We start from the raw sequence: 27,342 nt of genomic DNA on the forward strand, positions 1-27,342 counted from the left end.
TGGGATGAAAAATCTCTAGTGTAATAATTAACTTATGTTGAATGCTTTTTGGTTAGCACAGCTCTTTATACATATACATGATCTCATTCCATCTTCCCAAGACTCCTGTGAGGTCAGGATTTTATAGACAAGGAAACTGAGATTAGAAAGTGAAGGTTACTTTCCCTAAGATTATACTTCCAGAGTAAATTTGGTAAGGACTCAAACACAGACCTTCCTGTGCCCTTTCTACCACCTCATACTGTAACTGAACAAATTACAAAACAATGTGACCGGATTTCTGATTCTGGGGAAGCTGCAACTGCCTGCCTCTGTCTGAAATTAACAATAACAAAGTACAGGCACATTTAAAAAAAATTTTTTATCTATTATTTCATTTCATCCTCACTATAATCCTATGAAGTAAATTTTATGTTACCCTAATTGAGAAAGACAAGACCTGGGGAGAGAAGGTCACTTATTCAAGGTCACTCAGCCAGGTGTAGTATAATCATGATTCACACGCAGCCACCTTGAACCTAAGAGTTCGTAGGCTTGGCTGTAGCATGAGTATCTTTGGTTTAGCCCGAAGCTTCCATTTTTTTGCAGTGAAACCCCTATGGGAGAAATAGAGATGAAGATGTTACTAGTCAATTATACTTTAGTATGAATTTGTTTCTTTTCCTGAGAGTATGTCTTAACAGCAAGGAAGGGAAGAGACCAGAAGATTTGGGGGAAGATATAAGGACTGCATTTCCCTATAGTCCACTATTCATTCTTACAGAATGAAGAAAAATGAGTTAGTGGCTTCCTTTCACAAAATATTTTTTCATTACTGATGCTTAGACTATTCTATTATTTTCTTTTTAAAATTTTTAACTGTTTTTTAACTTTTACATTGAATAAAATTCACTCTTTGGTATATAGTTCTTTAAGTTTTATAACAGATTCTTGCAACCAACGCCACAGACAGGATACAGAACAATTCCAAAGGACTCCCTCATCATTCCTACCTACTCTGAAGTTAATGTCTGATGTCACTTAGTGCCAGGGAATTTATTTTACTTTTCTCTAGTTCCACATTGATTTTAATTCCTCCATCAACCCATTATATTTTAATTTTTGATATGTATTTAATTTTGAATTAGGGGATTATGAAAGAGACCCAAATACATTTCAGTCTGTGATAATGGTGGCATTTCATATTAAAGGAAGGAAAGGGATTAGTCCATAAAGTAAGTTGGGACAACAGATTAGAAGTCTGGAAACATAAAATTTCTTACATCACAATAAAATTCAGCTGGAACAAAAAATAGAACATAAAAATGTTAAGCCATAAAATACCACAAGAAAATGTAGGGCTAATTTCTTAATAATATTGGAGCAAAGGAGGCCTTTCTAAATAATAATAAAAAAAAAAAAAAAAACCAGCATCCGTGAAAGGAAAGACTATGCTAAAAGTAGCCAAAATTTATTCATGGAAAAAAAAAAAACAGTAAACAAAGTCAAAAACAAAAGATAAAGTGGGGAAAAAAATTGGCAACACGTGACAAAGCTAAATTATCTAATATATAGTTTTTAAAAGTCAGTAAGAAAAAAATCCAATAAAAGGACAAGAAAAGGATAGAAATAGAGGGGGGGAAGGAAAATATTTGAAAGACATCTCATACAAATTAAAACTGGAATATTTTTATCTCTTAGATTAGCAAAGATCAAAAAGTATCTTAACACAATATTGGTAAACATGTGGGGAACAGGCACTCTCCTATACTATTAGAGGACTGTAAATCAGTTCAACCTCTTCAGAGGACAATTTAGTTTTTTATGCATATAATTTAAATGTATATAATAACTTTTACAATATATAAATATTAAATGTTTATCTTTAAATTTTATACATATGTAAAATATATAAATTTTGAATGTAAGTCATGCATATAATTGGACATATGAACAAAGCTGTACATAAAGTATTCATTGCAACATTAATTATAATAAAAGATTAGCAATAATCTAAATACATTAGGAACCCTTTAAAAATACAAAGAGACAGGTCTATATGAATTCACAGAATAATCTTTGAGCTATGTTAAGTTATATTAAGTCAGCAAAGGAGAGTGCTAAGAAACGTGCATAGAATGCTCCCAGGGAGGGGGGATGCATGTACACATTTGACTGTATGTGAAGGATAGAAACTCCTGATAGTGGTTACCCCAGGGACGAGGACAAGATTATTGGGGAACAACTCTTTGGTGCCTTATTTAATGACAATGAAAGATATCATTAAATTTTAAATTCTCCTTTTATATTAAATATAATGATTTCTTTATTTTTTTAAAACATTTGTCTAACAACTTGGTTTACACTTCAGTCACAACAGTGACCAAAGCCACATGCACATAGGGGTATTCATAAAATCCTTGGCAATTTTTATACATCTAAGCTTTTAGCTATACTATCCAGAACTGTTGGTGTCACAGACAAAATGTGTGCTCTTTCTGGTAGAGAATAATATTCTTTTCCCCTGACAGAGAACATGGAGTTCAACGCAAGATTAGCATTTTCATTTCCAGTAGCCATTATTTGGTCACAGGTTCTGCTTTAGGAACCCATTGAATACAAATGTGCATGTACTATCTTGTATCATAATTTGTTATAAATACTTTTTAGAGCATTTTTATTTGTGTACAGTCTAATTTTTTACTCCTTAAATCTGCAAAGTGAAAAGAAAAAGAATGATTGAAAGTCAGGCATTTCGATAGGTATTTTCATAAGCATTACCTTAGTTGCATTTGTTATTATAAATCTGCAAAATCGGAATTGTTAGCTCTCTTAAGGAAGATGAAACTGAGCCGAGGTTCAAACCCAGGTCTGTTGGACTCCAAAGCCCAGTGCTTTCTACTCTACCAGGACGTGTTTTATGTCTACAGGTGTAATATCATACAGCTCTCCTTTCTAAAACACTCCCTAAAAATATTTATACTATTTCAAGAATAACACCTTCCTGGGTACATTGAATTAGATGAAAAACACAGAAAACAGAGCAGGAAAAAAGAGAGTAAGAGATGAGCATTGCAAAGAGGTGACAAAAGAGAACAGAACATTAGATGAGTCAATTCATTTGGTTTATCCTAACCCAGTCATGAATTGTATTAGCCTCAGTTTTTTACTATTTCAGATGACAGATGAGTTTGAAGACTTTCTTTATAAAAGTAATCTATGGCATTGTAGGAAATTTGGAAAATATAGAAAAGTATAAAAAAGAAAATTATATTCTCCCATAATTGACTATTAACATTTGGTCTTATTTCCCCATCTTGTTTTCTAGTGTATGTGTATATTTGTGTGTATGTATATATACACACACACACACAAGGTGATTGTGACCATACTGAATATAATATTTAGTATGCTATTTTCTTCATTAGCATTTTATACCCTTTATTCATTAAAAAATTAGGAAATATGATTTTGAATAATTTTTACCTATTTCCCTACTAGAGGGCATTCACTTTTGTCCCAATCTATGGAATATACTCAAGTATAGCCTTAGGTGTTTATTTCTGTTCCCAAGTCTAGTAATTTCCTTAGGATGGATTTCTAGCATTGGAATTACTAATACAAACAGTGTGAACATTCTCCTGATACACTTTACCAAATTGCTTTTCAGAAAGATTGTGCCAATTGACACCCTTAAAAATGGCTTATGAGTCTGACCATAACATTAACCCTTGAGAGAATTGAGTATTATCTCTTTTAATTGGTGGAAAGCAGATGTCTTGGGGGCATAATGCCCCCAATCCGATTTTAGAATCAATAGTCTCTGATTAGATAATTTTAGCATTTTTCTTCGATGGTTTTAATATAAAGCCTGTGGAATTCTGGGGATTTCCATCTTGTTCTAGAAGCTTCTCCATAGGGATCACTCTTTGGACTGTTGCTGTGGTGAGCGTAGCCTGGTGGACATTCACAGAGGGGTAAAGCCTTAGGGAAGGGCTAGGGGAATTGGAGCAAATAATGTTTATTAAGCTGGACTCTTTTATGTAGAGAATTTCGGGTAGATTAACTGGTTTTCCAAGATCACATTTCTAGTAATAGTAAGAGATTAAATAGATTCAATCCAGGATTTTCTGTTTTTTTAAATTCATTTTCTATTAACTATATTGCACTGCCTCAAAAAAAGTATTATTTGGAATTTTCATGTTATGTTTGTGCTTATTTTGGCAAACACATATTTTCCATTTTATGTGCATATTTTAATCATAATTGATCATTATATGTGTATGTGTGTGTAGATATATATAGTTTTGTAAACTGATCTTCATTTTATTTCATATTATAAACATGTGATATCATTAACTATTATTTTTAAACATTATTAATGGCTGCAGAATATTCCAGTGTGTGGATAAAGCATTAATTTATACATTGGTTCCAATTTGTTGCTCTTATAAGTAATGATGTAATGAACATCTTGGAACATAAATCTTTATCTGTATTTTTAGTATTTGTGGAGGATAAATTCCCAGAAGCAGATTTCCAGAGTTACACTGCCTTTTGAGAGGCTGCAGAAGCCTTAAGAGGGAGCAATCCAATATATTGATCTAAGTTTCTTTTTTTAGCAAACCCCAGCTGAATCCAGGGTTTATTCCCTCTAGCTATTTAATATAACTTTCACCTGTGCCTACCAGTCTACGTGGTTGCTTCTGATCAATAAATATGTTCTATCAATTGAAGAACACAGCATACACATAAAAATAAATGGCCATCATAGAATTTGGGTCAGCCATCAGAAACAAATTTAAATGAGCTGAAACAAAGCTGTGTTCTTATCCTTTAAAAAACTATTAGGAAAAAAGAATGTCTTAGGCAATGTGTGTAGGAAACACATTATAAAGTGCCTCTTTACTGCACAGATTTTGGTAACATAATGTCAAAGCATCTCCAGTCTAAGTCTCCTTCTCTCTGTGTGCATGTGAATTGTCTTGTCCTTTCTACATGTTTTACCCCAAATTCTGATACAGCTTGAGCCCTTACCTCCCGGAGGTACAAATAGAAATACCAACAGAGCAAAGCCATCTGGACAAGTTGATTCTTTTTGTGTTTTTTGTGAACTATTGGCACATTAGACATGTCATGCAAATTGTTAGCATGCATATTAAGTAACGCTAATATATTAAAGTTAGAATTCATTAGCTTTTCAGGAAGGAAGCTTGTGGGTATGTTGTTCTGTAATAATTTACTAGCGATAAGGAGGCTTTAATTTCATGCCCTGAGGGCTGTGGGTTTTTGTTGTTGTTGGTAACTTGTTTGTAAAGACAAAAGATTTGCAGAGATAATAGAATGAGGTAACTGTACAGATGTGATCAAAACAATAGAAATTCAGTGTGGTTATATTCTAAACCTCTAGATGAAAACTACAACATCCATTTCATCGTGTGGGGATTTCTAAATCTCTGAATAATGGATCATGTGTAAGCAAAGGCTGTTTGTTTTTAAAAGGCTTTAAAAGGGCTATGTGTTTCCCTAGCTGTATAATGATATTAATAATACTAACTCGGGCCCTGTAAACTTGTCGATACCGATTGATTCCTTTGAAGGAGAAAAACTCCAGTATTCTCCAGCATTTCTTTTGTGACCTTGCAAGAAAAAGTGCTGTTCAAATTCCAAAAGGAGTTCAGTTGTAATGGTTTCACTTAGAAATTAGCCAATCTGCTTTCTAACAGTTTCTGTATTTTTTTAAAAGTGAAAGTTTTCTCCCAGGGCTTTTTTCTTGTTTTTTTTTTTTTTTTTTTTTTAATTTGTTTGTTTGGTGTTTTTCATTTTTTTTTTTTTTTTTTTTTGGTTTTTGTTTTCTTTTTGGAAATAACACGATAACGCAGTTACAAGATCCAGGAAATTATTTCGATTTAAGTATTTAGTCATCTCACTGTTTCAGTTTGCAACTGTGAATACACATTTCCTTCACTGTCAGGTGTCACTGATAAACATTTAATAACATTGCAATTTGAATACCCAGGGTTCAGTTTAAGTCTGTGTTTTGTTTTGATTACTTTTGTCTAATAACGAGCACATTCTGAACAGGTAGTAGAATCACAATAAGTCTATTTTGAATGAAAATGAATTTTTGACTAGTGATTTTTTTGAGGGAAACCCCCACATGTAAATATGTCTGAGTTTATGAAAACAAGGCTTGAGATAAGAAGGGAAAAGTTTATTGTGTGAGGATGTCTAGTTGTATTAATGGTGTTTAGAACTGAAATTTGGTATCCTTGTTTATTTTATAAGTTATTTCTTCCTCCTAAAAGAAATTCAACAGTCTTCTTCCCCTCCATTTTCAACCATGCAGGTCTCCGATCCTTAAAATTTTATTTTCCCTTCCTGTCTAGCAAAATGTAATTTGCAAGTTCCCTTTTTCTCCTTTCCCTCAGCAGTTGGTGGCTCCATTCCCTGCCTCTGTTCTCCCTTGTGCCACTTCCTCTGTGACCCCAGCCCATTGGAACCTGTCAGCCCACACAGCCCATCCCCAAAACCATCTGCACCTCCTCTGTAAAGCTTTTCCTGTTCCTACTGCCAAGGTCACTTTCCTACCCTTTAATACTACACAAATTTTTATTTATATTACTTTTAGGCACTCATATTTTCATTTTCTATATGCATCTCTCTCTGTAAGATGCCAACATTTTGAGGATAGCAGTGTGTCCACTCTCCTCTACAGTGTTCAGTATGGAGCCCAGCATATAGCAAGTGCTGAAATGAGTATCTTTGGCGGGGGGAAGAATATGAATATATTAAAATATCTTTCTTTGGTGCATTCCAGAGGCTTGACTTGGGAGAGTTTGGGAATAAAGAAAGGGGTGAATGTTTGCTACTTTCATATAGTTGGGGTCTTTGATAAAACAAAAGACAAATTTCTCTTCATACTTTGCAGCAGTTTGTAGACCACGCTGCCAGGGTTTAGGGGACTTCATCACTTCTTATGTCTGGAAGTAAATTGAGAACCTCAAAGCTTACCTGGTCTCTTACCTTATCTTTTCCGCCAAGGTGCCTCACCGTGCTCATTTTCCCCCTAGCCATGGCCAGAGGAGTGGCCGTCACTCAGGTAGGCCCCGAGTGAAACAGGCCTCTTGACCTGCCTCCGGGCACCAGGTGGACACATGGAGGGGTCTTCGTTCAAAGAACAGCTCTCCCTACACATTCGCTGTCTTCACAGAAAACTGTCTGGTTTTCTTCCTTTTCTGCCTTTTTGTGATTATACGTATTTCAGTGGTTGCTAAATTTGAACCAAACCTTGAAACTATCCGCCTGCTTTCAAAACAAACAGTATAGACTCATATCTTCTAGTATGTCAGATCCCGGTGATTTTATTAATATAGTTTAAAGAAACAGTCAACTGACATTGGTACAAATATTTTAATATCTTCTTCAGTCGTATTTTTCCCAAAGACAGGAAACCACTAAGCATCTTCATTCAAAAGTTTGACCACATTCTTTACACCATGCTCGGGCGTAATTGCTGAGTGAAGACTGTTACAGACTCAAAACTAATTCATCTGGAAATGCCATGATTCCTTTATCCCGATATATCCCTTATCCTTTCCTTCCTGTTCAGAAAAAGAAAACAAGAAACCGACACCCACTCTAGGAGCAACAAAAACTAGAATTCTGTTTGGCTAGCAGGCAGTCACCTGCACCCATTTCAAGGACACAGAGGCTACTGCGTCCTCCCAAGGACACCTGCAGCATTGTAAAGAGCAGTGCTGATGGGCGATCGCCCTGCTCTCCCTCTCCACCCCACAGTGCCGCTAGACATAGATTCCAGCACCCTCAGAGGCTCTTCAAAACTATTGTTTATAAAAAGAGAACTGTTCTTGAACCATTCCCCCAACCGATCTTACAGACGCAAGATTCACATTGCCTCAGCGAAGGATTATAGAATTAGCAATGCATATGACGTGGGGGTAACACAGAAGAATATGATGTTCTGGATATGGGATCAAATTCTGGCTTGGGATTTCGATACTCGCTGCCATGGTGAAGGCCACACTAAGATGCTTGGATAATGTGAAGAAATACATTAGAGAGAGGAAAAATATAGTCAGATTAGTGCAAATAAGAACTGGTAGAAGCTCCTTCTAGGAATGTTCTTCCATAATGTTAGAAAAATGGTCTATAGTGATACTGCTAATGTAGGTAAAATGGCTGCTAAAAGCAAACACTTTCTATTTCAGAAGCAGACTAATAATCAATAATTTGATTTTTAACACTCATGTTTACCATAAGGATTTTGCAATGAGATTATATAGCCAAATTGATTTCCCTGTTGAATTTATCAAAAAGTCATCAAACACCCCTGAATCTCCCCTCCAGAATTCTCAAAAATGTCTACAATATTCTCTCCAGAAAACTACTTCCTGGATTATATGATTTCCCATAGCTCTTCTTACAGCCTTTGATTATTGCTATTGTAAATAAGGCAAGAATTATAATTAAGAAAGATATGCATGTGATGTAATATCATAGTAAACAGTTATTTATAATTAATTATCACATTGCCCCTTTACCTGATTTTATATTCATGTTGAAAGCTCTTAACTGTGCATGTATGGTTGATTCACTATGGTATATGTGGTTGTTTTAATAAAAAGTTTCAATTGAGGTTTTGTTCAACAGTATAACTCACTTATTCCACTGTTTCTTTGGGAAAATCAAATTCAATTTGTGTCATTCTTCATTTCTGGAAATACATCCTGTTACAGGTGATTATCCTACTATAATAATGGAATATGAGTCAGAATTTTTTTCTTCCTTCCCTTGTTTTTCCTGTGTCCTTGACTTTTCCCAGAAGCTAACTTTCTATAGAATAAATTTCCCTGGGCACCATTTGTCCCATTCTATGACTTGGGTACTCAAAGATTCCCAGACTTTTGTAGTTGTAATATATTCTTTTAAATGTAAACACGCTACCACCTCTCTCACTATTGTTCTCTTTTTTTAAAAGCAGAATAAACCTTGGAAAAGTTTTAATAGCCCTTAAGAGCATTAAAGGCTTTGGGGGATGTTCTGAAAGTAAGACTGCAAATTTTATCCCATGACTGAAAAAAAGAAAATATCCGATTATTAGCCTTATGGTAATTTGGAGTAGCTAAGTTATTGGTCTGCTAAATCTTCTTCAATATGGCAAAATTTAGGTCAAGCAAAAATAGATAACGCAGTGTAATAGAAATACTTTTCCAGATGTAGTAAGTTTGCTATAGTCAACGGAGAGCTATCTTCACAAAAAAAAAAAAAAATGTTCCCCCCGAAATGGCTCGTGTGCTCGGATCAGTCAGCATGCCTATTTATGATGTCATCGGTATGGTCAAAATGTCGTAGGAAATCCTGCTACGTTACGTGTCTGTGACGAGCAGCAGGCCAGTGCACGCTGTCCTACTAGGACCATCAAACCATGAGCTCACGTGGCATTGTCTGTCGTCACTCAGCCTCAGGACCTTAACATACCCTTCATTCCTTTTTGTTCCTTCTCAACCTACCTACCTATTTATGTGTGAAAGAACACTTTTCTCCCTCACCGCTAACAGGTTCAATAGGTTCATTCGCCTACTACCCTCCTCTCATCCCTCCACACCCTCTTTGGACACTTCCAGGTAATTATAGTCCAACATTTTCACTATATAACTTTATGCTGATATTTCTTAAAGCACAGCAAAGGCAAGGCATAGGTTGAATGAAACAACTAATAGAGAGTGTTTTATACCAAGCTTTTAAAAAAATCAGTTTCCACCATACCAGTGAGTGGGAGGTACATATAGAATGGCTAAATGCAGAGGTGGTTCTCAAATCTCTTCAAATTAGTCTGACATAGGATAAGGCAGGGGTGAAATCAGTAGATTCACGTTACTAGATGGTACCATACCTCATGCTGTTTTAGATCATTTTAAGATAAAGTCATTACCGGATAAATCTTCCTACAACAAATACAATTCCAATAAAAAGTTTCCTATTTAAAATACATCAGAGACCCTCGTGTGCATTTTTGTTCAGTGCTGGTTTCACATCCACGTGACCGGCACAGATCTGTTTGGGTGGCTTAGCTCTTACCAAAGACAACCAACAGGACTTGGGCCAGATGGTGGAAATTTTATCCCTAGATGTGTTTAACAAGGGAAGCAAGAAGTATGAGCAGTTTTCTGTAAAACAGAAAATCAAAGGAAGAGGAACAGATGATGTCAATAAGGAAAAAAAAAAAAAATCTGGCAGGATTTGTATAGTTCCCTCAATTAATATGTTTTTAAAAATTGGAAATCCTTTTTGTCTTTTAGATGGTGTATGTCTAGAGTTAGTTCAAAAAACTTAGGCCTTTTGTAATTGTTAAGAAATTAGACATTATTTTAAGCAACAATCTGAAGATTCTAGTACAAAGAGAGAATGTGAATAAACCCTGGGAGTTTGAGGTAAAGAAGTGAATTGCAGGATGCCAAAAAAACAGAATGTACATTTGGATTTGTGAGCCAACGAAACACCAAAGCCACTGAATTTTTTCTCACTAAAGTAGAGTGAAGTTCTTAAATACAAACAGAAAAACCGACAACAAAATTTCCATGTACTGTGAAAAGGATAGTAAGCCTAAGTGTGGGACCTGTGATATCTTGGTTTACACAGGGTCTTGATAGTTTGTGCCTGAACAGAAAGGTTCTAGAATGTGGGGACGACAAATGTGAATATTTTAAGCATATTTTGTTCATCATAAATATTCTAGACACTCTACAGGGCCTGCAAAGACAGCTTGTCCTAAACAGTTTTCCACCTTCTTCCTGGAGAACCCATTAATTCCTTCTATAAAGACTCTTCGCTCTCTAGGTATGGAGGCTCAGGATTGTTTCATGATTTTTAGGAGTGTAACAATGTGCAAAGCAAGGTTGTAAAATGATCTGCTTTCTTCCCCTTCCTACCTAATTTCTCTCTCCCTGTGCTCTAAAGACTAGGATATCTCTTTCTGACCCCAGAGCTCATGTTTAACTCAGAAAGTATACTTTGCAAATGTCCTGCATGTTCTAATTTGTATGATGGAAGGAGAAAATAGCTCATCTGAGCACTGGTTTGACATTGTTTTATCCCTACGGTCTTTGGAAGCCAATCCCATGCCCTTCTCTTGACTGTCTAAAATGCCCTTGCTAGCCAGACCCCTTTGCTAGCTACAGTGTTTGCACATTTCCCTGTTAATCAGCTGCATAGGCTCGGAGACTGTGTGTTTTGGTGTTGTTTGTGTGTGCAATCTCGTGCCGCTTCCTGAACGCATGTGTCCCTTCCCTTCACAGCCTACTCGACACCCAGCACCTCCCCCGCAAACCGATTCGTCAGTGTTGGACCACGGGATCCAAGCTTTGTAAATATCCCTCAACAGACACAGGTGGGCCGCTCTCATCTTTTCTGTATGTGGTGCAGCTTGTATTATTCATCAGGTGCATTTTAACTTGTCTTTTGGCACGAAAGGCCGCATTTCCCAGCCCCTGTCCAGTCCCCTTTCCTCCTGACCTCACCAACCACACTCTCATGTGTTCTCAGAAATCATAGAAAACGTTGTCTGCAATTTTTGCTTCTTGTACTGAGGAGTAGAAGAAAGAGGGCTTCTGTGCTGGAACTGCTTTTGCTATGGCAAGAAGAGTTTCCCAATGTTAGATAGTGTGTTCCCTCTTCTAGGAATTCACGCCCCTTCTAGTGCGAGCAGACAGAAGTGGGCCCCTACAGAAGCTGGAAAGTAGTATCTGATGGCCAGTGACATCACAGTATATGCTGGGAATGGGGTGACCAGCCACTCCTCTGTGTTTGTTATAGAGTCCCCAGGAACCTGGCAAGCTTTCTTAAAACAAGAGAGAAAAAAGAGTTTATGTGCCCTCTTAAGTTGCTAGTATTTTGTCCAGAAATAGGAGGTGTTTGTTGATGGTTACTGCTGCCCCCGGGGAAGCAAGGTGCAGTGGGTGGGAGGGGTGTGTGTGGATATAATGTCATATTTGAGGTAGGTGATTGAGAGAAGAGCAATGTCAGGACATCTAGAGCTTGTCTGTCCATAGACAGTTGTGTTTTGTGCTAGTCTAAGTCAGGAAGAAACCTCTTTGAAAAGTTTTGGAATGGCCACTGTACATTGAAAAACAATGAAAGACTGTTGAGTTCAAAGGGAGTATGTGGAGAGGTATTTAGAGGTTTGTGAGATAGAATTAGATTCAAGTTTTGAAAGAAACTCTCTTATTTCCTAATTAGAACATGAACATATTTTATCATAATTGAAATAAGGAAAGTATTTTCTCTGTAAGGTTCTTAGCATGATGTTTGAAAAAATTCTCTGAGCAATTTTGTGCATGTGCATAGGTGTGTAATCTCCAGATGCCTGATTTGTAACTATTCTTCTCTGTTTGTAAAACTGTGGCCAGGTGCTTATGAATGGGATGGATTTGCCTTCCTGGGTCCATTTGCTCCCTCTGTGAAGGGCTTTAGTTTATTGCTATGTCGACAGCACAGGTTAAACTGCATTGCATCTGAAGCCTTCCTTACACTGAAGCAGGGTCACAGAAAGTACAGCATCAGTGGAGGAGGCAGCTGGGAGGAGAGGGGGAGCGGAAGGGGGAGGGAGCAGGTTAACTCTTGAATTTCCCACCTCTGCTGGTTTCTTCATAACCTGGCTTGCACATGGGGTCTGGGATTAAAATCTCCTATTCAGTACCTCCTATAAAATTCTTCCAGATATTTGCTTATCTCCTCATACCTTCAAATGTTCAAATACTTTCCTAGTGAATTTGAAGTTGCATAATTACCTTGAAAGCATTAAAACAGAACATGATTTAATTTTGTACATTTGGCTTAAGTGTTCAAGTTCAATGAGAGGGGATAGCTGGGAACTGTGCCTGTATATTGGGATGATTGCTTTCCCCAAAGCACTGATGTGCTCAAGTTGCTTCTTTAAGAACCTTAACTGTGCAGCTTTGAAATGTCCTGTTTGTATTTTACATAGTATTTTTATAGAAGCTGTGGTTCACGGCACTGAAATTTTGCCCTGTGTTCCATTCAATTTATTTCTCTGTAATCAAAATGTATTGTATTCCAATATGGCTTTGTCACACAAATGCCTTGTTTAACCCAGAAACTGAGCCTTCATGCTGCTGACCACAAAAATTCAATTCTTAAAAATCCAGATTTTCCACGCATCTGGACGAATGATGTCATGTAGACCCAATATTGGCATCTGGAACTGAATTTTTTTGGTTTCCGTTAAATATTTGGCATCATGGGGACAACAGCTTAAATGTTTCTTGCCACAGTGGCACCTGCCACATTTGGCTTGAGGAAAGCCATTCCCAATTGTCTTATGAGAAACTGTGCTAATAGAGTTGTCATTCCCCCCAAAAAAAGATATCCTGATGTAAAAATTATATGCTCTAAATATTTTAATTTTAAAATGTATATATTAACTCTTTCTTTAAAAAAGGAACTACTTTCTGGAACCATTTAAAGTCGTAGATATACAGAGACATAAATAATAAAAAAAATACCTTAAAAAATAAGCTACCTTTCAAGAGGACATTAGTTCAGAACAGGAATTTTTTAAAAACATAATTTACACCTCATCTGCAGATCAGTAATTTCCTAGGCAAACTTGCATTTTTCTGTATTGGTACCTTTGTTATAAGGCATGAAATTTATATAAATTGAATTGTAGGAAAAGTTTCCTGGGAAAACAAAATTTTGCTTTCTGCCTCTGGAGAAATAAAAGTCGAAAAGTCACCCAAGCAGATATTTAAGCTTTCTAAATGCAGAAGCATTATCTTGCACATAAATCCATAAACAAATGCAAAATAAAATGGACTTCCTTTCTACCAAAGATCAATTTCCAATGGAAATCTCTTAAGATGCCTCAACACCATCGTACAGAAAACAGAATAGACACGGTCTCGATTTTTTCTAGCAATTGGAAATTGAACTAATGCATAGACGTTATAAGTAGGCAGCTTTTGGCTTATCATAAGTCTTTTTTTAAGAAAAAGAGTTATTCGATTGTATGAAGGCTCTACTGAGCATTTCCTATGTAGTAAGTATGTTAGGTGTGTTATCCAGCTAATCTTTACGGCCACCCGATAGGATAGATCTCCACTGTGTGGAAGTGGAAGCTGAGACCTAAGGAAATTGTCGATTTTCCCAAGGCCATACAAAAATAAGGAGTGGAGCAAGAATTTGCACCCAGTTCTGTCTGACTCCAAGGCCAGTGCTCTCTAACCAGCATGCTGTGCTGCCTCATAAGCTGGTGAGCACTTTTCTCTGGAGATATTCAGAGACTGACGCTCAGTTCTCAGGAACACTACTGGTGTATTCCCTGTGTTTATCCCTGACACTGTATTAAAATCTAATCATTATTATATACCCAAAAGAATTAAAAGCAAGTCACAGAGAGATATTTGTATATTCATGTTTGTAACAGCATTCTCCACAATAGCCAAAAGGTAGAAGCAACTCAAGTGTCCATTGACAGATGAATGGATAAACAAAATGTGCAATAATGGAATATTATTCATCCTTAAAAAGGAAGAAAATTCTGACATATGCCACAATGTGGATGAATCTTGAAGATATTATGCTAAGTGAAATAAGCCAGTCACAACAAAATAAATACTGTATAATTCTACTTGTGTGAGGTACCTAAAGTAGTCAAATTCATAGAAACAGAAGGTAGAATGGTGGTTGCCAGGGGCTGGGGGGTAGGGAGGAACGGGGAGCTGGTGTTTAATGGGTATAGAGTTCAGTTTTGCTAAATGAAAAGAATTCTGGAGATGGACTGTGGTGATGTTTGCACAACAGTGTAGATGTATTGAATACCGCTGAACCGTACATTTAAAAATGGTTAAGATAGTAAATTTTGTGCTATGTGTATTTTACCAAAAATTTTAAAATATAATCACTTAATAAGCTCTAAAGGTCCTTTCACCTCTAGGAGTCTAAAATCCTGTAAAAGTAGACTGCTTGTGGACAAAATCCACTGCAATTATGTGCTGACTGCTGAGAAAAGCACTAATTCTCATGCCCAGCACATAGTGGGTACTCTGTACACATTGATTGAATCTAAGTGATGCAAAATGAAGCTTAAAAATGATGACTTTTTCTTACTACATTCATGATACATGTTAATTGTGGAAATACAGATGAGAAAAATAATAAAAATCACTTGTAGTCCTACTGTTAACATTTCTGTATAAATCCATCCACACCGTTTCTATGCATATAAATATATTGCAAAAAATGAGATCATATTACATACACTGTTTGGTAGCCTGCTGTTTCTTCCCCTTAACAATATATTACGGCCTTCTTTCCATGTAAATTGGAAAAATTGAATATTGGCTTTTATTGCACCTATTCATCATCTGTAATGATTAGTAGGGAAAGATAACATGGATAATTGAAAGCCATTTTTCCTCCTCCTTCCCTTCCAGTTATTTTTTTTCTCCAGAGAATTCCTCCCTTCGCTGAGGCAGAATTGCCTTCTCTTTAGCCGTGCCTGGAGCTAGTTTTCTTTCAAACTGCCTTCCAATTGCACTGTATATCTCACCCTCGCTTTTGGCTTTGTTCAGACGTTGCTGCTGAGTTTTCTGTCCTGTTCTTCTACCTCACTTCTCTGCTACCTGTGCTGCTATCATTTGCCTCTAATTTCCTCCTCCTTCTCCATATTGTAACTGATCATTAACATGAGAGGTGGCCACCTCCCGTAGCCCTTAGAACACCCATCTATGCCGGGAAACTATGACCACTCGTTCCACCCTGAATCTCTTATTTTTCAGTATTATCCCATGACAGCTGATATTAACATATAGAAAAGTCTCTGGGGCATAGTGTATTTACTTCACTTTAAACACTATTAACGTGCCCTGCACGCCCACCAAATGATATAATGTAATAATAGGGAACACGCCATTGTCTCAAATAGCAGAACACCCATGGCCACTCCAATTGCATCCCATAACTTAATCTGAGCCCTGAAAACGAGAGCCATTAAGAGGAGGCATTCATTTAAAGAAAAATGTTAATATTTCATCATCAGGTAATAAATAGAAATACCAATTCCCACACAGGAGGATTGAGCAAAGGACTCATTTTGGTTCAGGTTGTAGTTTAATCAGAAGGCTCAAATAAAATGCTTAACCTGCAGAACTCCAATGAAGACTAATTCTTTAAAATGAAAAATGAGGGCAAACAATATTAAAAACAGGCATTTCCTCCCTACCACCCAAATCTATCACTGTTCTGCATCAACAGAATTGTGGTATCTGAAATGCTATTTAAAACCAAATTACCATTTGGGCTATTAGAAGAATCGCTTGGTATGGCATGGGCCTGATTTGTTGACAAAAAGGCACAGGTGCTGTAACCTTTGCTTAATAAATCATTTAGCTGCCTGACTTGGAAGCAGTGTGATTGCCTTTGCCTCATGAAATTTACAAATATATGCACAAGCCACACACTTCACTGTGCTGGGAGCCAGCTGATCTGGAGAGGTCCCTGCATAGCTAAATTATGGGCATGGCACTCATTGTCTGCCTTGGGTGGGGGTGCACAAGGAACGTGGGAGAGCATTTTGATCTGTTGCCATTCTATGTGTCATATTCCTGAAGCTCTGCCTAAGAAACCAAAGCTTAGGCAATCTGCAAAACTCTTCATAAGTTCCCTTCCTCAGTCATTTAATGTTTGCTTAATTGCTTAATATAGCCTCAACGTCTACAAAATGCAGGGAATGACAACTCTCCTCAAATTGTTCAAAGTCTAGAAGGGGAAACATGTAAAGAAATAATAGCACTGATGACAACAGCATTAATAATGAAGTGCGATACCAGTACTATAAGGATTTGCCTAAGAGGCTTTAAGACCACAGAGTTGGGGGTAAGAGTTTTTCAAAGAGTAGAAAGGGCAGAAAAGGCTAGATAGTTTTTCTGTCCATGTCTAACTCTGGTCTGATGATACGGTTCTTGTACATTATAGCTTTTTGCCAATCAGATAGTAGATAAAATTTTAGCCTATCCTAATAAGAGAGATGTTCAGTTCTATCTTCTCTGGACCAAGCAGATAAAATTAGAATCCTTTCCTGCTGCAGACAGATCAGCCAGTAACCCCTTCACCCCTCATTTCCAAGAAATGCCTCCTCCTGGTGTAACGTCTTTACCCACCACACCTCGCTCACTTGAGATTGCATTTCGGGCCGGGTGTGGTGGCTCACGCCTGTAATCCTAGCACTCTGGAAGGCCGAGGCGGGAGGATCCCTTGAGCTCAGAAGGTCGAGACCAGCCTGAGCAAGAGCAAGACCCCTGTCTGTACTAATAAAAAATAATAAAAAAAGAAAGAGATTGCATTTCAATTAGCTGAAGACTTTCTCTCCCTCTTGCCCACCCTGACACAAGCTGCCTGCTTGTAGAAGGTTAGATACCACACAAGATTTCAAGGAGCAGCTGGAGAGTTACAAAGGCAAGAAACTCAGATTTCCTTAGAGAAATAAAACGTGTCTTCCTGCCCATCCCCTCCACTTCTAGTTAGAATTGGATTTGAGCATTTCCGCATCAAGCCCACACAGCTGAAAACTCCCATGGTTGGAGAGAAATGGCAGGTAAAATTCCATTTTCTCCTGACTTTGAGAAAAGTTAAAAGTCTTACTGGCCAAATTAGTATTGTGTAGCACCCACACATGCTAGGTTCTGTGGCTACACTTGATACAATACTCCAGAGCCCTCTAACATTGGTGCTATTGTCCCCATTTCACAGATGAGAAAACTGAAGTTTCAGAAGAGTAAACTTGAACCAGTCCATCTTCAAAACTCCTCTTTCTCCCAAATACCATCCACATCCCTAATTGTTTATAGTGGAAGTTTACTGACCATTTTCTCTTTAAGGTGGTCTCAGATTGACCCACACTCGTACATCAAGGAATCAGAAGCCTTGAAAGTGGGCCCAGTGCTCCCTGGGTCCAGTGGGACTGTGCTGAACTTGTTTCTTCTGAAGACTTGCGCCAGTTTCTTATTAGTTCATGTGTCTATAAAAGTAAGACTGAACTCATTCTCTCATCCTGCCTGGGAAGAAGTCCTTTACTAATGATATTAGCCTGCATCTGTGAGAACAGCTAGCCTCCGTCTGGAGACCAGATAGCAGAGCAGCTAAAATCACTGCCTTTATTTTCAGATCTTGGTTGAAGCTTTATTCCATCACATAGAAGAAGTGTGTTTTATTTGTTTTTTGTTGGTTTCTTTTTTCTTTCTTCCTTTTTTTTCTTGGTAATTCAATTTTTCTAGCTTGATTTTTTTTTTTTTAACCATAAAATAGTGAGAGATATATACATACGCACACGGTCCCCATATGATTGTCTTGAGTTTTAAATTCTGTTAGTATAGAAAAAGTAAGTGTTGGCTGGGCAACGCAGGTGGCTCACGCCTGTAATCCTAGCACCCTGGGAGGCCGAGGGTGGGTGGGTCGTTTGAGGGCAGGAGTTCGAGACCAGCCTGAGCAAGAGCGAGACCCCATCTCTACTAAAAATAGAAAGAAACTAGCTAGACAACTAAAAATATATACAGAAAAGTTAGCCAGGCATGGTGGCGCATGCCTGTAGTCCCAGCTACTTGGGAGGCTGAGGCAGGAGGATTGCTTGAGCCCAGGAGGTTGAGGTTACTGTGAGCTAGGCTGACGCCACAGCACTCTAGTCCAGGAAACAGAGTGAGACTCCATCTAAAAAAAAAAAAAAAAGAAAAGAAAAGAAAAAGTAAGTGTTTAACATCTAGTAAACACCCAACGAATGATAGCTGTCATTATTTGGTTGAAAACTAAACTCTTATTTTCTGGATTACAAAGTATTTTCTCATTTGATTTTAGGAGTAGCCTTTTGAAGTAGGCAGAGCTATTGTTATCATCATCCCCATTATCCATATAAAAGGCTAAACTAAGGGTTCCAAAAGGGAAGTGACTTTCCTAGAACCACACAGCTAGGAGACGGAAGGGCCAGGACAACACTCACCCACTTCTGATTCCATGTGTCCTGTCAAGGAAGGACTTGTGTGAGCCTTTCAGCAAGTGCTACTCTGTGGGCAGAACCTACGTGCCAAGAGCTCCATCTGAAGCGACCATCTAGCAAAGTAGGACGCACACTCCCCAAAATCGTAACCCTGTGGATTTCACTGAGCATCAGCTCTAAAAGTACCCCAAAAGCCTGAATAAATTGGGCACGTCTATTCTTCAGCAGCCTGAGTGCACCCTTTCTCCCCTTAAGCTAAACCGTGCCCCTGGGAAGAAGAGACATCCGAAGGGGAGAGACTGATCTCTGAGAGTAGTGTGGACTGGCAGGAAGTGAATGTACCCCTCAGAACTAAAGGCAAAGGAGGTCCCTAAATCAATGTGGTGCCTGGTCATTTTTTCTCTTCTGTTCTCAGCTCCAGTAGCAGGTGTTGGATAGTAAGCAACACTTCGCAGGGGCGAGTTACTCATGCAATCTGCTGCCCCTCCCTCCACACTGCTGCGGGGAGGACTGAATCCGCCCAGCTCCCCAGCTCCCACACCAACCTGCAAATTCTTGACACATTCTCTTCACATACACTTGGCGGCTGACTCACTGACAGGCTATGAGACACTCTTAAAATAAATTTTTCAATAAACAGAGTCTTTGTCTTTCAAGTTTTAATTTGGCAGCACGTTTTAGACATCCTAGGCCACAAACTTCACTTCTGGGCAAAGTTAGAGCCCTCAGTTCTAGATACTGGTCTCCTTTTTCTCTCTCAGTTCTTATTCTTCAGTAATTCCGTCACCTTTAAAACATGTGTTTGGGTTTTGTTTTAGCCCTTTTTGTTTGGGTTTTGCCTTGCTCCAAAAAGATTTGAGGAAGCTTCTTAGTTGAAGTGAATCAATGATTGTTGTAAGAACTAAGGTGCCTGCCGTGGTATCTGCGACACGGGAGGTGCTTGGTACATATTGCTGCTTGTCTTGCTTCCTTTTTTTCCCCCCAGTATTAACATGAGAAAGGTGGCAATGGAGAAGGGGAAGATAAGAGAGAGAGTTCACAGGATATTTTAGAATTTCATGGAGGAAGAAGGGAAAAGACTAAAAATCTGGTATCCATTAAATTAGCCCGTGGGATTGTGGGAAAAAGGGGACAGAAAAGGAAAGGGAGCGGGGGGAAGGTTGAAAAAAGAAGCTGTGAGTTGGTGTGGAGAACTGACAGGAGCCAGATCACAGTGTGATGATAGCCTGGCAGGGAAGTCAGAAAACCACAGTGTCAGCTGCAGAAACGCCATCAAAATGTCTAGCCCTTACATGGGCCTTGATAGTGATGCCTCTGATCAGTGGAAGTTCCAGGGTACTAAGGAAAATATAGTTGGTAATCGGCTGACTTCTTTGGGGGAACAAGAGAAAATAGACCTGTTTTCACAGCCTGGGTGTGCCATTTGTCTGTCTGATTTTGGGTATGTTACACATTAAAATTTAGTTTCCTCATGTATGAAATGAAGGCAATAATAGTACCTACCTCCTAGAAGAAAACCCAATTAAGTTTTCTTAATCTGGTTTAAGCCAGTCAGGGTTATTTTTCTCACATAACAAGAAATCTGTAAGCTAGTGGTTGTTGGCATTGTTTCAGCTGCTGCATGATGCCAGCAGGAGCCCAGGCTCTTTCTAACATGCTGCTCTTCCATCCTTCCCCTGGTGCCTTTTCATCCTCACACTTGGTGCCTCTGATTGTAAAATGGCTGCTGCAGCTCCAGACATCATACCCATATCATACTCCATGATTCTTCTAATATCAGGGAAAAGGCCGTGCTATACTTCTCCCCTGTACCCTGCTAGAAAATTTCTACTTAGGTCTCACTGTGGCTAAAACTGGGTCACGTTTTAATCTTTAGCTGCAAAGGGTGCTGGGAAAGCCAGCCAGCATAGGATTATCTTGATTGGTTCAAATCATGACTCATACCCAGGACAGGTCACATTTGCTCACTAAACAAAATTGCCCCAAGGAAGGAAGGGCAATAGATAGTGGTTAGGCTGTTAACAGTAGATGTCATCTTCCTTTTTCCCATCCCCCGATAGGTTTCATGCACTTTTCAACTCCTGTAGTTGCACTCCCTTCTCTCTTAGTGCTTGTCTTCTTACCGTGCATTTCTTCCACACACTCCGCATGTGTCCAGGAGACATATAGGCTGTGGGCATATGAATGTGTATTGATCATCTCTTTTCAGCCTTCTGTCTGAGGTCTAGGATTTGGGCAGAAGTGCTGGAGTTTTGTGCAGACCAGCTCCCTTGGGACTGGGCCAACCTTCCCGGGGTAAACTTGGACTCTGAAAAGGCCAATTTGGAGGACACGTGCCTTTGTGATTGCAGAGGCACTCTGTGAAACAGTGCCCCCTGTGTGCCCTCCCAGGGGCTTATCAGAGAGTCAGCAACAGGTTCTGGGTTTCTCTTTTATGACTTGGAACCAGATGCTTCCTTTGCAAAAGAAAAGAGCCTGGTTTTGCTGAGCTTGAGTCAACAGAGTTCAGAGAACAGGAAAGTGAGCTGATTGGCCCTGCTGCCTGCACTCTGAGGCGAGAACGCGATGCAGGTGGTGTTCTCACCTTCCACAAAGCCCTTGCACGTGACAATCCCATGCCCGAGAAATTTGCTTCACCAAAAGTTTCTGCGCTCTAAACAATGACTGTTCACATGAGGGAAGGATTCCGTATCAGGGTTCCTTTCAGACACAGACTTTCCCAGGGCTTCTGATGAGTCGAAGACTTTGAAGGTTCCACTGACACACTCTGGTTTCAAGGCCAGAGCCTGTTGTCTAAGGTGAGCTTCATGGAAGATCTCATGTGAGTCCTCAATGAATCTTCCTGTCCACTTTTCTCACACCCATCTTTTTACTTTCCTGTTTGTTTATTGAGGACTTAGGCACATTCTTTTATTGGTGCTTTCTTTTTGGGGGATATAGACGTTCAATGGAGTCTATTCATTGAATTACATTCCACAGCACACACCTCCCCAAAATATTTGCATGAGAATTTTTCCTAAGGCTTCACTTTGCTTACTTTACAGCAGAGATGAAATAACTTAGCACTTCTAATTGGCTTTTTACTTTACAAATGCTTTACACATTAACTAATGAATCACATGAGCTTGTGATAAGCTGGATCCCTGTGTCGGAGCAGGGACACTGGGGAAGGACAGGCTGTCCTGGCCCTATGTTCCTCACTCTCACGCCCTCCTTCCCTCCTTCCCTGGAGTCTGAATGTGTCGGGATAATGGGCATGCAGCCCAGGCTGTGACCTCAGGCTGTCCCAGCGCTGCCTTAATGATGTCTAAGTACCCAGTGCTGCCCTCCAAGGTAGGTAGGATATAATGCATATCGCCCTGTTGGCTTGAATAGTTGAGGGAGATTTAAGGACAGCCCTGGTAGCATACAGTTTCTGCCCCTCGCAAGCATAATCTCTCTTCAGCTGGTCCTGGGCATGTGTCTGTGTGTTATGGGGAGGGCGTGGTACTGGCGGGACGGGAGGGCAGTACAATAGACAGGTCCATCAGGGAACTTGACCTTAGCAGGGACCTGTGCATTGTGGTACAGTCGAAGAAACACTGACTAGGAGTCAAAATACCTGGATTCCTAGCTCATCGATTCCACTTGCCAGGGGGATTGATTTTAGCGAGGGGAAAGAGCCAGAATTTATTGAACACTTGCTATGTTCCTGGCACCGTACTAACCTGGAAGGGGAGCTACACATATATATGATCCAAACCCTGCCATACATTGCTCCCAGACTTCTAGGGAGAAGAGTAAACAAATTACACTAAAGTGTGGTAAGTGAAACAATTGAAATGTGTATCTTTTATGAGAAGAGTAGGTAATTAACTCTGGTGAGAAGCACAGAGATCATGGAAGATATGCTAAAGGAGAAGGCATATGAGCTGGTTTTGAAGGAGAAAGCCATACTTGGAGAGAAGGCTCCATTCCAGGCAGGGGGAACAGCGCATGCAAAGGAACAGCGGTGTGTGTTTGGACAACTCTGTTCCACCTGGTACATCTGTCAGTATAAAGGAAATGGCAGACAATGTTGAGAATGAGGCTGGGAGGTGAGACTAGGGTCCAGTCATGAATAAATGCATGCCTTTATCCAGGAATCAGGCACTTGGACTTGATTCTATGGGAGATGGGAAGCGAGTGACAGCCACAGTGGGATCTCTGTATGTGAAGAAACCTCAGCCTCACCTGGTTTAATACTCATTAGGTACAGGATTTTACGGGCAGTAGTAAAATTAAGACCTATGGTCATGAGGTACCCTCCTCTCCTAGACAGTATGATAGAGTGGAAAAAATACAAGCTTTGGAGCCAGAGAGTCCTGAGTTTATCTCAGCATGTGACCTTGGGGTAATTTTTAGCCTTTTTGACCCCCAGATGTCACATTTACAAAAGTATAAATTAATTCCTGCCTTCCACTTAGAAAGATTCAGTTTGGTTAGGATAAAAGCCCCCAGCATCCTGCCCTGGCACCTGGAAAGCCAACGTGTGCCGCTGCTTCCGCACCCCTCAGGATCGAACCTCTGTGAGCGCTGGCGTTAAGGCAGAGTGCATCTCATTTATCTTTAGGGCGAGGGACCTGTGATTGTGAAGAAGAAATGTAGAAATATTAATAGGCAAGAACCCCAGAGATAATCCAGTAATTTTCTCCCTGAACTGAGTCTCTTCTCGCCCCATCCTCCCACGTCCATTTTCCATAAGTTGTGCCATTAATTCTCTCATTAGCCAGTAGAATGATATTTATTTATTAAGAACATACTTAGCATGCTCCCAAGGAGCAAATGAAAGCTCAGCTAACAGCAGCCATTTCTTGATTGTAAAGAAAAATACAGCGAGGAATTCATATGGAGAATCTCTACGTATCTTGGAATTCCATATTAAAAAACAATTAAACTTTATGCTGGATGAGGGAAGGAAGGGGAGAAAAATCTCAGTGCAGAAACAAGTTCTGAACCTAGGAGCACAGTTTCTGAATGTTTATTTTGTCAGATACACAGCTGACATGATTAGTTCTAATGGGGTGGTGATCCTCATTGAATTGCAGATTGGTGTGAGTGACTGAAATACCGCAGGGACTTAAATAAGTGGTGCATACGGTATTACTTAGGCTGCATCCTTTAGCCAAGGTGAAGGCTTCGTTTTCTCTGTCTCTTCTCAGCGTACACACACACACACACACACACACACCTGCCACATATGCAACTGTCTGTCCCAGCAGCAGCACATACAGCATTAATTACCTATCTGGAGCAATGCCTGCTTGCCTTTATTGACTTCTTCCCCTTTGCCCTCTGTTACCTAAGTGCACCCCCAAACCCCCACACTCTCCATTGCAGATAACGGTGTATCAGATTAGTCTGCCTTGCTGCTGCGTCAACATCCAGATCAATTCATTGACTCTGTCAGAGTGGCTGGTACAGTAATTGTTACAAGAGAAGAATGGAAAGTGAGAACGTGTACACGTGAAAAATAAAAATGACGTTTTGTTCTTTCCTGGTGCGCACCGCCCCCCTCCACTTTTTTTGCCTCATAGATCTTTATGTGTTTACACAGCAGAGAGCACTTTACTTAAGTTAATCAGCTCCTTCTACATTATTAATTGTGACAGTTAGGGTGCTCCATGACAGGATGAGTATTATGGGAAGCATTGATCTCACTCCGATGGTGTGGACCTGAGCAGGTTTGGTATTCCTTTCCTTATCTCACTGCTTTGGGGTCCCATCAAATCACATTTCCCTGATTGACAACACAGAATGCTGCCCATCAATACAATTGATTTTGTGAAAAAGGACAAGGAACATTTTTCAACTGGAGACACATGGATTGTGGTGATGGTAAAGAGAACATTTCAGAAATCTTTCAGTTTAGAAACCTATATTGGGAACTATGGTATTATTGTCTTCCCAAACACAAGCATCATTTGTACCCCCTGAAAAATGATATTAGAAGAAACTTACTACAAGTGAAAAATAGATTTAGTGGAGGCCAGCAATGAACTTGAGGATATAATGGCTGTTTTTAAAAGGCCACCTGCTAATTTTTTGTGAGAAATTTTTGGTTAAGTGCACATCTTTGAAAGACATTTCATTAAAGTTCAACTTTCATGGCTTATACCTGTAGACCCTAACATAAATCCTATGTGAACGGACAAAACCTGAGTGGGTGTCATTTGTGACCTGGAAATAAAAGGTCAACCATTGAATTTATAGCTTTTTTAGTGAAAAGAACATAAAGATTCCTGCCAACTGGAGTCAATCCATATTTTAATGTTTCCTAGTTAAGATTATAAAATCAAGGGATTAGGATCGTGCTGTTCAGTGAAGGTCAAAAATTAAATGTGATGGGCTAAGTGTCATTCCCATGGGGCAGAAGTTAATATTTCAAAAACCATTTCTACCACTGGCAGTCAAGAAATGAATTGTCCATGATCATTAACCAAGGTAAGGGGAATCCCACTATCATTATTAAATTTAATAATGATTATTACACTAATCAACTATATTATTAAATTGCTCTGCTGTTCTATAATGTCCCCAAACAGTCATAGTGAATTGATTGCTATCAGATAATTCTCATCTATAGTTGAAAACAAGTCAAGATGGAGGATAATGGATGAAGGCCTCCTTTTGGGAAAAGAAGTTGAGGCTGTCTTATGGATAAGAGTGGTAACATGGAACACTCTTCTAAGACCAAGAGTCAGTGGCCCTGCAGACCTGTTATTAAGTATGATTCACCAGTACAAGTTTTTAAATACAAAAAAATGAGCACCTATTTCTCTTTATTGTGTGTTGTTTTTTTTTTTTTCTATTTCAGAGTTTTGCACCTACCCCCCTTGTTTTTAAGAACAAAAAGTCCATTTTGCCAGGTTCTTTTTTTTCCTCAAATTTTTAGAGCTCTGGATTCCATCTACTTTGGATTTTTATGAAGAGGGAAGAAAGGCTATTTAAATGTCTTTCTAAGATGACTCAGACACATGTGCCCTGTACCATTTTCAAATCCATTTTAAGATGCCAGTATTTCTGAAAGTTATAGAAATATGAAACACTGAAGCTGGTGATTTCCTTAGAGATTATCTACTCTAGACCCCACTGTTTTCACATATGACTTTAAGTGTATTTTGGAATACAGTGCATGTCATCTTAATAAAGTAGCACCTCCAAATAAGGGGGCCAAAGCCCAGGGAGGTGAAACAGCTTGCAAGGCCACAAAGCTAATCAGAGGCAGAGCAGGACTGAAATGTAGGTATCTGACACCAGGGAGAGAAGGGACAGGTGGTTTAGTATGTGGCTTAGGAAATGGGTACATGGTTTCTATTTTACAAAGGTGTTTTATAAAAGCCCAATATCCATTAGAAAGATCCAAATACATTGGAATGCGGAGGAACAAAAGCATGTAATTCAAAAGTTCACCTTGCAGAATTTACCTTCATAGACTCCCACGCAGCAGGGGCTGTGTGTGTGTGTGTGTGTGTGTGTGTGTGTGTGTGTAAAACCCATGCTTCTGTCTGTGCTCCTGGGTAGCCTTTTGTTGTACATGTTTCTATCTTCTCTCCTTCACAGTACAGACAAAGGTCAAAATTCCCATCTACCTTTACAGGCAAACACTTTAAAGTGCTCCTACATGAGGCAGGGAGTAGGGAGGACCTTTGATTTAAAGTTCAACATTTACATTTGTAATTTTGACTAATTTCTGTGCTTGCATTAATTAAATTGAAATTGTTTAATTAGAATAAAACTAAAATTGGTCATTAGGATTAATTGAACCTGATAGGCTTTGTGTGCCTTTCTAGACAAATATTATGAAATATAGTGATAATGAAGCAGTCAGAGGTATAATTTCACGTCTTCTAATGATTTTAGTACCTGCCAATTCTCTGTGGTGTCTGGATGGTGCAGAGAGTCGCTCTTGGTTACATCATTACCATTCGGCTGGGGCCATGCAGTATCTCGTAGTTGGCCTTTTCCCAAATATTTTTTCCTGTCAAAGTCTAAAGATGTACCAAACTCTCTTCACACCACCGTCCTCATAGCATCATTGTTCCCTGGTCCCCCACCCCCGCCGTCTTCCAGGAAGGCTTGTTGGCTTGGTTCATCCCCTGGGCCTTGCAGCACAGTGACCTTTGTAAACCAAGAGCTGCGAGATGAAACTCCTTATGGAATTCACTAATGCTTCTCAGCCCTGGGGTCAACACTGTCCAATCGGGACTGTCCCTCATACCCCTTCCTGGCTGCTTGCCTTGAGGAGGAACCAGGCACAGAATTCAGGTGCGTAAGTAAGATGAGGAATCCCAAACACTGAATAACTAACACTAAGG

General features: G+C 39.3%; 1 protein-coding gene across 3 annotated transcripts in view; it reads left to right on the forward strand.

The window, feature by feature from the left end:
* NFIA (nuclear factor I A) overlaps positions 1–27,342 on the forward strand; it is a 544,742-nt gene that overhangs the window by 500,520 nt on the left and 16,880 nt on the right. For 2 of the 3 annotated variants that reach the window (XM_069480076.1, XM_069480077.1), the window contains exon 10: positions 11,298–11,389. The exons of the other annotated variant lie outside the window; for it this stretch is intronic. In XM_069480076.1, the coding sequence (XP_069336177.1) occupies positions 11,298–11,389 (92 nt within the window). The remainder of the gene's footprint in view (positions 1–11,297; positions 11,390–27,342) is intronic. 3 annotated transcript variants of the gene reach the window in all.

The sequence above is a fragment of the Eulemur rufifrons genome, chromosome 8 (assembly GCF_041146395.1).
Source record: "Eulemur rufifrons isolate Redbay chromosome 8, OSU_ERuf_1, whole genome shotgun sequence".
Lineage (NCBI taxonomy): Eukaryota > Metazoa > Chordata > Mammalia > Primates > Lemuridae > Eulemur > Eulemur rufifrons.